Source organism: Mastigoproctus giganteus, chromosome 12 (genome assembly GCF_048544385.1).
Source record: "Mastigoproctus giganteus isolate SK-2022 chromosome 12, ASM4854438v1, whole genome shotgun sequence".
NCBI lineage: Eukaryota > Metazoa > Arthropoda > Arachnida > Uropygi > Thelyphonidae > Mastigoproctus > Mastigoproctus giganteus.
The window spans coordinates 46876103-46888258 of NC_143586.1; the positions used below are offsets into that span (position 1 = coordinate 46876103).

Sequence of the window (12156 nt, forward strand, 5' to 3'; positions counted from 1 at the left end):
GACACTAGACTCAAGGCAGCTGATAAGAAAAATAGCTAAGGGTAAAGTCTAATATGAGATTCTGAGCAATGTAAACAAGCTGCTAGAACTGCCCATGGGATTTTGTCAATGATATACAGGAACTCTGCGATCAGGGAAAAAGAAATGATTATCCCATTGTATAAGGTAATACTCAGGCCACAACTGGAATACTACATGTTTTTGAATGAACAGACCAATGGAACGAGTGCAGAGAAGAGCAAAAGATTAGTTTGTGGCATAAATACTGATATTCTTAGCAAGAATGACTAAGTTCTGTAAATTGAATCTCTGGAAATGCAGTATCTGTGTGGTGACTAAAGTGAAGTGTATAAAGCTTTAAAAGGGTTAAGGAAACTAAATCCTGATAATCTTTTCTCTTTTTCAGATGAAACTATAGAACATGTACAGAAATTTGCATTCAGCCAAAGACCGTTAGAAATTATATAAAATTTAAAGAATTCACCTTTTAAAGTCCATATATGAAAAGTAATATGCAATGAACTAAACTGAATAAAATAAGATGGAGAAGCTGATATTAAAATAATTCAACCTAATACATGCACTTATTAAATCTAAGAAAGGGCGAAAAATTAAGATAGCTCACTTACTATTCACCATACTAAGTTTATAAAAGGTTATGTGAGGCATGGGTAGGAACTATATTTGTTATGCATGTTACATAAACCTGAAGCCTGATTATCAAACCCTCCTCTCACCTGAGGCAAAATAACTATTGATAACAATATGAGCAATGATGTGATCATTTCCAAGCAAGAATCATGATTCTTCTTTATTACTTTCTTACCAGTAATAAAGAATGATAAAAGTAAACAAACACCAATATGTAAAGAATATTTTTTTATTTTTTTGAGAAATTTCTGATGCTGCTTACAAATACCATCTTCATATTCACAGCCACTATGCATACACTTTTCATTAGATGAAATTTAATTGTGACGTGCCATATTATCAACAAGTGTAATCTCTCATTTTTCATAATTCCACATTATTTTCATGGGGAAGAGATATGAAACAACATTGCATTTTATAACATAACATTATATATTACTTAACTGATTTTAGAGCAACAAAAAATGCCACATAATCAAGAATAACGTCCAACTTTATATAATATAAATCATATGATATACTCCCCCACCCCACAATTTTTCCCATCTTGGTCCAACAACTTCAGCAGCAGCAGCAGCACCAGGTAAACAAGTAGTTGTCCCAGGTCATTTTATCATTATAAAATAATATTTCCTTGCTGAAGAGTCAGTAATCACCAGATGATTTTCCAGTGTGCTAGAGTGGCAGGATTACACAAACAAACAAACTCCACCCAGAACCAATAGATGGTATTGGCTGTCACCCAAAGTTTGATCACAAAATAAGAGTGATCTGTAAATTGAGCTGACAGTAACCATTCACTTCTCTTGCTACACCTATGTACTATGTTCTTCACGCAAGGCAGTCAAACAGTTTTTCAAAACTTGGGTTTGTGCCTAGAAATGACAAAAAATAAAAATTTAATACATCACATTATCTATAGCATTCTTACATACTTTTGCTGTATTAACAGAATAACTGTTTTTGAAATGCTTATAAATACTGCCAGTTTTATGTAATTTTACTTCCACACAGCACTAAGCTATTTATTTAGATTCAATACATTACTCACTGATAGGAAGTCCACCTATCATCTAATGAGAAACTAGAGGTCTTGAAATTCTGCTATAGTAGTATCTCAGTCTTTAATTGAATAGATTGATGGGGGCCCATCTCTGAAGGGAACAAGATATGTTGCTGTCAACAGAGGTAACAAAACAGAATACAGAGTGAAGTATTATTATCATGTCAAATGCTTGTAATGATAACATGCCAGAACATCCCAACATTTACTAGCCTCTCATTAGATGGCAGATGGATTTAGTGGTGAACATCAAGAATGTATGAAAATTAACATACTTGCAGAATCTTGATTAATAGATTAGTATCTTACATGAATAATTTTGTCAAAGTTGGCTATCCATTTTAGATGCTCAGTCATTTTCTAAGCAAAATTTAACATTAATTATCACAGTTATTTAGACTAAGGCGCATTTAGGGCTAGAGCCTCAAGCTGCGAACAAATTTAGACTATGTATATAAAGTGCTTAGCATCATAATACACAGCCATTTCTGAATAAACAGAAAATTTTTAAGGTGGCATCGTTTTAGGTTATATCTCATATTGTGAATACCTTCACAACGAGTTGCCATGATATTGCACTACTTCGAATAAGTAACGCTTCACCTAAGGAGAAGACTAGTGTTACTTATTCTCAGATAGGCACCACCACCCAGACAGCACTGTTTCAGGGCTATTTGGCCCTTCGTCAGTGAGTGGGTAGGTACCCAAGTGATGCAATGATGGCAAAAACAGTTATGAAGTATAACTCCACAATATGAGAGATGCCTGATGGTGTATGATGTATTTAGACTAAGGCGCAAAAATACAGCAAAAGCTCATCTGTGGACAGTTTCATTTCTGGAGATGTCTATAAAAGGCTATGTTATGGAACTATGGTAAAAAAAAAAAGATTAGAGACTCTTGATTAACAAAATATCTTTTAGTACCATATTATTATATCTTATACAAGCTAGCTGGTCACCTGATTGTGCCAGATGTTAAACTGAGTAGAAATCTAGAGGTTATTAGATGTAGAATTTGTATGATAAACTAACATGAATGCAAAAACCATTGGCAATGAAAAATTAGAAACAATGCTTGCTTGACAACAATAAATACTTTCTTACAAATTTTGACTAATAGCCAATGACACCTTGCTTAAAGGAAAGAAAGTTAAATATGTAATGAAAGTTAAAAAAAAACACCAATGCCATTTCATCATGTACACACAAAAAGGTAGGAATCTTGAACTGATGCCATAATTTTGCAAATGTGAATCTTTTTATTGTGAAAGAAAATGTTTCATTTTATGTGTAAAATGAAAATATGCAGATTGATTCTAGACAAAATAAAGAATGCAGTCTACATGCTCAACACCAGTAACATTTCCAAAAAACCACCAAGACAGTAGTAGTAGTGGCATGTGATGCAAGAAAGCATGTGTATGAGCTTATGCAGCATCAGCAAAAAAAAAAAACTCACCATTCCCTCCAAATGCCTATCCAGTTCCTCCTTAAATTTATTCAACCTATCAACCTCCATAATGACCAGTGAATGATTGCTCTAGCTAATAATACACGGCTTTTTGTTTGAGTTCAGTTTATTTATTTATTTTTTATAGCAGAAGGAATTTTTTGTATGTGAAATGTTTCAAAGAACTTGCCTTTTTTCAAGATAAAAATGGTACAGTCATCTCAATAAATGCACTTAATACATTTGATGGGTAAGTGCAGTTTTCCATGAATTGGGAATCAAATGGTTTTAACTTGGATATAAGGGTTTTTTTTTTTTTTTATCTACATTACTTATGCCTATTAACAAAATGAAGTTGCCCTATGTCCTTTCTAGATGTGAATACCACACACCAACTAGTCAGACAAGAATTTGTTTCCACCAGCTGCCTAATAATTCTGCACAGTAATTTCCAATTAAATGAACTCTTAATTTGAATAGCACCAGCTTCCTTTCATACAATAGATCGATAGGGCAAATGACATTCTTAAATTCCTCTTGATCAAGCTTTTGGTAATTTATATGCTCATCATGATTTCAGACCTCACAAATGCTATGTTGTGCATGTATTTCACAACACAAATGTCAACAAACAGTTGCAAGATACAATCACAAATAAAAGTGACATCAGCATATAATATCGCTCAGAAAGTTACAAAGTATATGTTTCGCATAACTGTGTGTGAGCTCGCTCTCTCTCTCTCCCTCCCTCCCCCTCCCCCCCATTGAAGTTTTCCTCCTAGTGATATTTATTCAAGTCAATTACACCACTACAAATGCACAGGTAAACAATTACATAGGTCATTTCCTATTTAGATTTCGACCAGTACATTATAGTGTTAGTATAATGTTATTATGCAAATAATAAAACTATATAAATATTTACAATCATACCTCTCCTATATCGGGATGATGAGTCCCTTCATCAGCTGACATTAATATACAAAAAACATTACAATGGAACATCAAATGATGCTGAAGACAGTGAAGCATGTGAACAAGTTTGGTGTATGTTCAATGGAAGGAACACAACTGGGCAGAATCAGACACTTGCTGTTGACAATGTAGAGCACGTACGTGGGACACATGCCAACATTCATTGCATTGCAAGACAACTGCCTCTAAATAGTTTAGTATTTGGTAAATATTTTAAATATTTGTATAGTTTGAAAATATTTTAGTCCTGCTCTTTTGGATGCAACAATATTCCTCATTCATTATGAGGTACCTGAAGTACTGTATTTCCCCATGTATAAGACGCACCTTTTTTCAAAACATTTTTTGAGGTCTAAAAACTGGGTGCTTCTTATACAGTGGTTGTAGATTTTTTTTTTTTTTTTTTTTTTACTTGCATTTCCCGCTTTTTCGCGCTTGTTGTCTTTGCGCTCATTGTTTCGCACTTGTTACCAGTATTAGGTTACATTTTGCCACGTTCTGCCCAGAAATGGCTCAGAAAAGATTTTCGTACAGTGCTGAATTCAAGTTAAGTGATCCAGTTTGTAAAAGTGAATGGAAATCATGCTGCTGAACATAAGTTTGGTCCTCCAACTGAGAAAACAATCCGAGACTGGCTACGGGCAGAAGAAACCCTACTGAAAACGTCACAGCAGAAGGCCATTAGAGGCAAGTCAGCAAAATGGCCTGATTTAGAGAGGGAACTGAAGATGTGGATTGAGGAGCAAAGGGCAATTGGAATTCTTGTGTACACAAAGGTGGTTCAGCATGAGGCAAGAAATGCTGATGAAAAAGTTACTGATTTCAAAGGAGGACACAATTGGTGCTTCAGGTTCATGAAATGGAATGGACTAAGCATGCATACACACACACACCAGACTTGCCCAAAAGATGCCTGAAAGCTATGAGCAAAAGGTCCTTGAATTTCATCGTTTTGTCATTCAACGTCGGAAGACATCAATTTGAGTTGGGACAGATTGCAAACATGGACAAAGTCCTCCTTCAATTTGATGTCCCAAGTTACAGAACTGTTGATAAGAAGGGGGGTGAAAACTAACTGTGAAGACAAGTGGACATGAAAAGAGCCATTATACAGTTCTAGCTTTTTGTGCCGACGGAACCAAGCTGCCTCCTATGCTGATTTTCAAATGCAAAACAATGCCAAAAGAAGACATTCCTTGAGGAGTGATTGTCCACGTTCATGATGAGGGTTGGATGGACCAGGATGGGATGAAGATCTGGTGTGAGAAAGTTTGGAGCAGGAGACCAGGTGGCCCCTTACGCAAACCTGCCCTATTGGGTGCTTGATCAGTTCAGGGCACACATAACAAAAAACACAAAGAAGATTGCTGCAGAGAAAAACAACTTGCTGTCATACCTGGAGGCTTGACATCCCAGCTCCAACCACTTGATATCAGCATTAACAAACTCTTCAAAGCTGCCATGAGAGACAAATGGAACCAATGGATGAAGTCTTCTGGGGACAATTTGACACCAGCAGGAAGTGTGAAGAAACCAGCTATAGAAGTTAGTACCTGGGTGAAAAGATCCTGGGATAATATCAAGATTGAGATCTTTGTCACGTCATTTAAGAAGTGTGGCATTTCAAATGCCATAGATGGAACTGAGGATGAGGCAATATATGAAGACAGTGATTCATCATCAGACACAGATGAGGACAAGCTAATGGATAGGAGTTTTGACAGTGATGAGTTGTATGAATTTTATGATGAATAAAACTTCAGTTCAATAACTTTGTGTAATACATTTTTTTTCAAATTTCGGGCCCCAAAATTAAGGTGCATCTTACACATGGGGAAATACGGTAAAAAAACCTTTTCCTAAGTGACCTATGTAAAAGCAGGTAAATAATTACCTAGTGATATTTATTCGACCTTGAGAATGCCAGGAGGTGGTAGCCAATGGGAAAAGAGGGATGCAGGTCATGTGGTAGAAGTGGGTGGGGCAATTGCGTCCCTACAAATGCACAGGTAAATAATTACATAGGTCATTTCCTGATTAGATATCAATCAGTCAGTTTCGACAGGTGTCTTTTACATAGAAAAGATTTGGCTTACTCTGTCATACCTCTACATTTTATTTAGAAAAACGTGCTTGGGAGTTGGCAAGCAAAACGAGCAGGAGGTGAAGCCCCCTGGTGTTTAATTATTTTAGTAATTTAGTCACATTTTCAAATGTTGTTTGGCTTGCGATTTTTTGCAACTGATCATTACCTTAGCATGCTTGAGTTCCAGCTCAGCCAGCTCAACCAAGTTCTTACGGAATGCTGCTACACGACGGATTTTGAAATCCTGGAGTTCTGCAGAAGAGTAATATTACAAAATCCAGTTAAAAAAAAATTATTAAAAACAGATTTCGTAAATAAACTATTTCTATAATATGTAATAATATGCAGCTTTTATCAAGACCACATTTTTCCTAAGCAAGAAAGGATGGCTCTTAAATTAAGTAAATATATGCAAACAAAGAAAAAAAAAATGTGCAGATTCTTTGCTAGACATTTCATACAACATATCAAAAGTGAGTTACAAAAACCTGATACTTGCACAAAAATGTGGCAAAATTTATAACAGTTGTTACGTACAAAATAATTCTTATATGTAATAATTACGCTGCCATGCATGATTTTAACATCCATTAATATATCAGCTGTTTGCAGTCAATTTTTATGCATATTTCAAAAATTATTTTTAAAATTTTACACAATTTCTACATATGCAAGTTTGTGTTTATATATAATATGTAAATCTCACAAGAATTGAGGGAAATAGATATGACAATGAGCTATTATATTGCCTGAAAATAAGAATGTTTGCATGTGCTCAGATTGCAGTAATTTTAGGAAGGTTTAACATGTCAAACCTTGTCTGTATACTTCCCACCTCCCTTTCAGTAACAAAAAGACAGTTGTGGTGTAAGTATATGTATAGTTTATCTGTGATTACATACTGTTCGTTTCTTCTGTGTTTTGTATTGTATTGCTGATTACACTGAACAATAAATTTTGGGTCACATCTTGTTATAGGCCTGAAAGCAAGTTTACTTTATAGATTTTGGGGTACTAAACATGGAAACAGTGTTTAAAATGGCAGATTGGCTCTTGTTTTCGAAAAAAGTTTATATTTATACAATGTATTTTTTTTTATTTATATGGCAGTAAGATGTAGCTACGAACATACCTGTATCAAACATTGGACCTGTTCGCCTTCTGCTTGTATTCAGCTTCAGGAGCATCCCTTTTCACTATTCCAACAACAATCGGCTAATATGGCAGCACTCCATTTGCTTTTGCATCTTTGTTCCATCGCTGCGATGTCTCGATGGAAGCACACACCATGTTCGTCGTCTGGTTCATTGTCACCAGTTTGGTGGAAGAAACCCAGATGTCAGTGCAAGAAATGCATCTTCAATGACGTGTTGCACCCCAGTTTTTCATAAGAAATAATAAGATCTTCCACAAGCTGCCTGTAGTTGCCAGCTTTAACATTTTCTATAAAAACCAGTCGAAACATTTCGAAAGGCTTTCCACACAAATTTCTCGCTATCACTAAGGACACATTTGAACTATTTGTTTTCAAAAATTTGCCTTATTTGTAGACCAATGAAAACCAATGTACTGTCTTGGGGATTTCTCTTGCAAGTATGTGAATACAGGACCATTCACTTTCAAAGCCTTCATGAAATTTTTCATGAGCCCTATTCTGATGTGGAGTGGTGAAAGCAAAAAACTTTATTTGGATCTACCAGAGGTTCAAATGTTAAGTTCTTCATTCCAGGCGATAATTTTTTTTGAGGCCAACTAGTCTTCTTGTAGTGCATATCCTTGTCACAACTATCCCACTCGTAGAGAAAGCAACAATACTTAAGTGGTCCTAATAAAATACTTTTGTAGTCCTAATAAAATGGAGATTACCTTTAAATCGCCACATATCTGTCACTCATACTTCTGATGGTGTACTGAAACGTTCTCCATGTTTGCATGTTTCTTTTTTATGAATGGCACACACGAGAGATAATGAAGGTAGCATATTTCCATTGTGTAATAACACAGCCTTAAAGCTAATCTAAGAAGCGTCTATAAATAGTCTCCATTCTCTGGGAACTTGCTTCGTGTTCATTGCTACTGTTAGACCAACAACCTTACACAGTTCACCTTCTGTTCGATAGAATTTATTAGTCTTTATTTCAACAACGAAATGTTGTCACTTTCACAGTATGATCTAGAAGATTACACTGTTGTAGTCTTCAAGCCAAAAGCTCTGCCTTCAGCAGTTTGAGATCCTTGATGAGGTCATTAAGCTCACTTTCTGAGATCTTATGTGGTTCAGATGGATAAAGGTTTGGACAAAACAGTGGATCCCTTGACATAGATGACTGCTGTACTTCTTTGTGTATACCAAGTTGATCATCAGTGTCTTCATCTTCATCAGAGTGTACATAAAAACAGATGGGTGATTCAGGAAGAGGTAGTACTTTTCGATGAGGCACGGGATGAATTGCAGATAGTAGTAGAAGCGTATGAGCTTATGTAGCATCAGCCAAAAAAAAAAAAAAAAAATTTTTTCACACATCCATTACCTTCTAAAAGGTTGCCAGTTCCTCCTTAAATTTATTTAATCTACCAACTTCCACATCGAGAGATGGAAGTTTGTTCCAGCAATCAAATATCCGCTGGCTAAAGATAAATTTCTGCACATCTATTCTACAACTGTCTTTCCTCAATTTGAATTTATGCCCCCTCAGGTATGTAATCTGAGCAAGCGGAAGAATCCCATCAGAATTCAGGATGCTCAACCCATTCAAGGCCTTGTACACCTCAATCAGATCACTCGCAGGGCCTAGTCTCCAGCTGCTGCAAAAACAAACTTAAGCCTTTCTTGGTAAGAGAACCCCTCCATTCCCCTCACCAATCTTGTTGCCCTTCACTGTACACACTCAAGCAACTCTACATCCTTCTAAAACGATGCCCCCACACCTGTGGGCAGTACTTAAGGAGTGGCCTGACTGTTGCCTTATACAAAGGTATAATCAACTTTTCCCTACTAGCAAAATTCCTGTATATCATTAACAATACCCTATGGCCTGCTCTGGCAGGCAGTCTGCATTGCTCAGAAAACTTCATATCTGACTGCACAATTACTCCCAGGTCTTTTTCATTTTCTACCACCCTAAGTGTAGTACCACACAGTTGGTAGTTTCTCTGGGGGTTACTTCTACCCATATGCAGTACTTTGCATTTGTCAATGTTAAATTTCAGTTGCCACTTCTCAGCCCATCTGCCCAACATTTCTAGATCTTGTTGCAGTAGCAACACTGCCATTACTGTCATTAATAACCCTGCCAACCTTTGTTCTGCATACTTGAGCACAGATGGTATATTTTATTTGGGTATGTCACTGTCCACCTTTTCTTCATTGTCATCTCTTTTCTAACAGGAGGCACCATACAGAAGTAACAGTCTGTGACATGATTTGTTGGCTCTCTCCATATCATGGGAACTGCAGAAGGCATAAAACATCCCTTTCAATTCACCCACATGTTGAGTTTTGAACATGTATATGTGTAGAACCCAGTTCTTGTCCTGGTGGCCTACTTTATACCCAAAGTAAAGAAAGTAGGCCTTTTTTATGGCTCAAGTTAAGGAGTGCTTTCCTGAAGCTATTGTGACTTCTCCAGATACATAACAGAAGTCATCTAGACCATTCACACAATTACGGGGTATATATTAATCTTACATGAGAAATACTGCACAAAGTAGAAATCTCACAGAGAACAACCATTAACTGAGAACAAATCACCCAATACCTAGCCATATTCGAGGATTACTGCAACAGAGTTGAAAACGCATTTGAGGCAATGACTTATCAAGTGATGCAGAGCAAGGTGAAAGTTGCCGATCACTTAATAAGAGCGCGTTGTACTGAAACAGGTGTTGCCATGCATTTTGCCAAGAGCCATAGTTGATAATGTAGAGTAACTCACTAATATGAGACCCCCAACTAATTCGAAAACAAGAGCCAATCAACAAATTTTAATGCAATTTTCGTGTTCAGCAGCATGAAATTAGTCAATATTGGGTATGTCAGTCTGCTGACGAGGCTACTAGTGACGGTCGTGTTCAAAGCCGCTAAGTGGATTTTTCTTATTTATTGATTTGAAATTATTGTTTTTCTAAAACTTTTGATTTAAATTTAGTAGTATAACATTATTTTGCGATTTTTTGATTAATTTGGTGTATTTATTCTTTACTCGGCCTTGTAAAAGTATCGGTAAGGGTTTCCACGTGTTCGTAACTACCGTTACCGTTAGTAACTTTCCCGCCATTGTGATACCGTAGGTTATATACCGTACTAGATAGCGTTAGTTGAACTTCGTTAGCAGTTAAATTGTACGTTTAAATAAATACATATAACGACTTAGATTACAAACGTAATATAATTAATAACATAACATAATTAATTAATAAATTAATAGAATCATGACTCAGACCAGAGCAGCAAAGCAAAAGGCTCAAGCTAATGGAAGTGCTGTGGCTCAGAGCAGAACTGAGGGGGGCAGTTGTCCTCTGACTCACAGCCTTATAAAATGCACTGTTTGATTGATGTTTGCAGAGCAATAGGGTACGGGACATGATACTGCCAAGGGGGATGTCTTTGTGTGTGCGCGATGCAAGGAGTGTATCGATATCAGGCAACAACTCGGCGTTCTTGTGGGCCTATATGAGAGCTTGAAGGACAGGGTGGATGCCCTCGAAGAAACTAAATTGAGGGGCCCATAAAGCTCTCAGCTGCCCACATCAACGCCAGAACTTGCACTTGGGCATCGTGTGACACAGAGACAACCCCTAAGGCAGAATGCGCTGGTCCCGAAGGAACTAGTAGTTGTTGGTGACTATTGTCAGGGAAACGGGGAACATGCTTTGTAAAAAAGATAGGTGGAACAGGACCAGGGTATGTCTGCCAGGGGCAAAGGTTGATGACGTTGTAGAGCGAATATCATCTTTTAAGGGCACAAAAGGTGATATAGTTGTACACGTTGGCACTAATAATATTAAGAGTAGGAGACCGGCAGAATTACTTAACAAGTACAGGTCACTGTTGAACAAAAGCCGAGAATTAGGGTTGAATTTGAAAGTGTCTGCAATTCTGCCCAGACACGATAGGAGGGAGTATATGATGAGAGCCTTGTCGATCAATTCGGCCCTGGAAAGATTGTGCAAGGCTCAAGGGGTAGAATTTTTTTCAGCCTGGACTGTACTTGTTAACAGGAGAGATTGCTTCTACAGGGATGGGATACACTTAAATAGAAAGGGTGCAAGAATATTTGCTGATGCTATCGAGGCAGTGTTAGGTGGGTCGGAAAACTGCTAGCTTGGGGGGAGACAAAGACCAATAGATTGACAGTAGCCACTGGCAGAGGTGAAAGAGATTCTTGCACTGCTTCTATTAGAATGAGCAGAAGCCTGAAAAACAAGATGCATGGTATTTCAGAGACTGCTGGGAGCCATTGCAGTACAAGTAAACACATGGGTTGTGTTAGGGTAGCTAAGAATAGAAACAGGTGCAGGTATACTTGCGTGTACACCAATGCTAGGAGTTTAGTAAATAAATTTGATGAATTTGAGGTATTGCTAAAAACATCGAAGGCAGATATTGTTGGGATATCAGAGACGTGGTGTCACACAGATATAAGGGATGCAGAACTGCAATTTGGGGAGTACAACGTCTACAGAAAGGATAGACAGGATAGGAAGGGAGGAGGGGTTATGTTATTAGTTAAGAAACACAAAAACCAAGGAAGTGAAGCCAGTCGACATCGCTGGACAGTGTAGTGTGGAGTCAGTTTGGTGTGACATAAACATTGGGAGATCAAAATTGAGAGTAGGAGTGTGCTATAGGCCTAATGACTCTGATGAGTATAATAAGGAACTGTACAGGGAAATAGAGTGGGCCAGTAAATCAGAGTGTCTTATAATG

At 37.2% G+C, this 12156-nt stretch overlaps 1 protein-coding gene across 2 annotated transcripts in view; it reads right to left on the minus strand.

The window, feature by feature from the left end:
• Nucleotides 1-918: 918 nt before the first annotated feature.
• Nucleotides 919-12156, minus strand: part of Snx6 (sorting nexin 6) — a 133486-nt gene continuing 122248 nt past the window's right edge. For both annotated transcript variants that reach the window (XM_090386905.1, XM_090386904.1), the window contains exons 13-14: nucleotides 6394-6479; nucleotides 919-1526 (exon numbers count right to left, since the gene is read on the minus strand). In XM_090386905.1, coding sequence (XP_090243031.1) covers nucleotides 1467-1526; nucleotides 6394-6479 — 146 coding nt within the window. In that variant the 3' untranslated portion in view covers nucleotides 919-1466. The remainder of the gene's footprint in view (nucleotides 1527-6393; nucleotides 6480-12156) is intronic.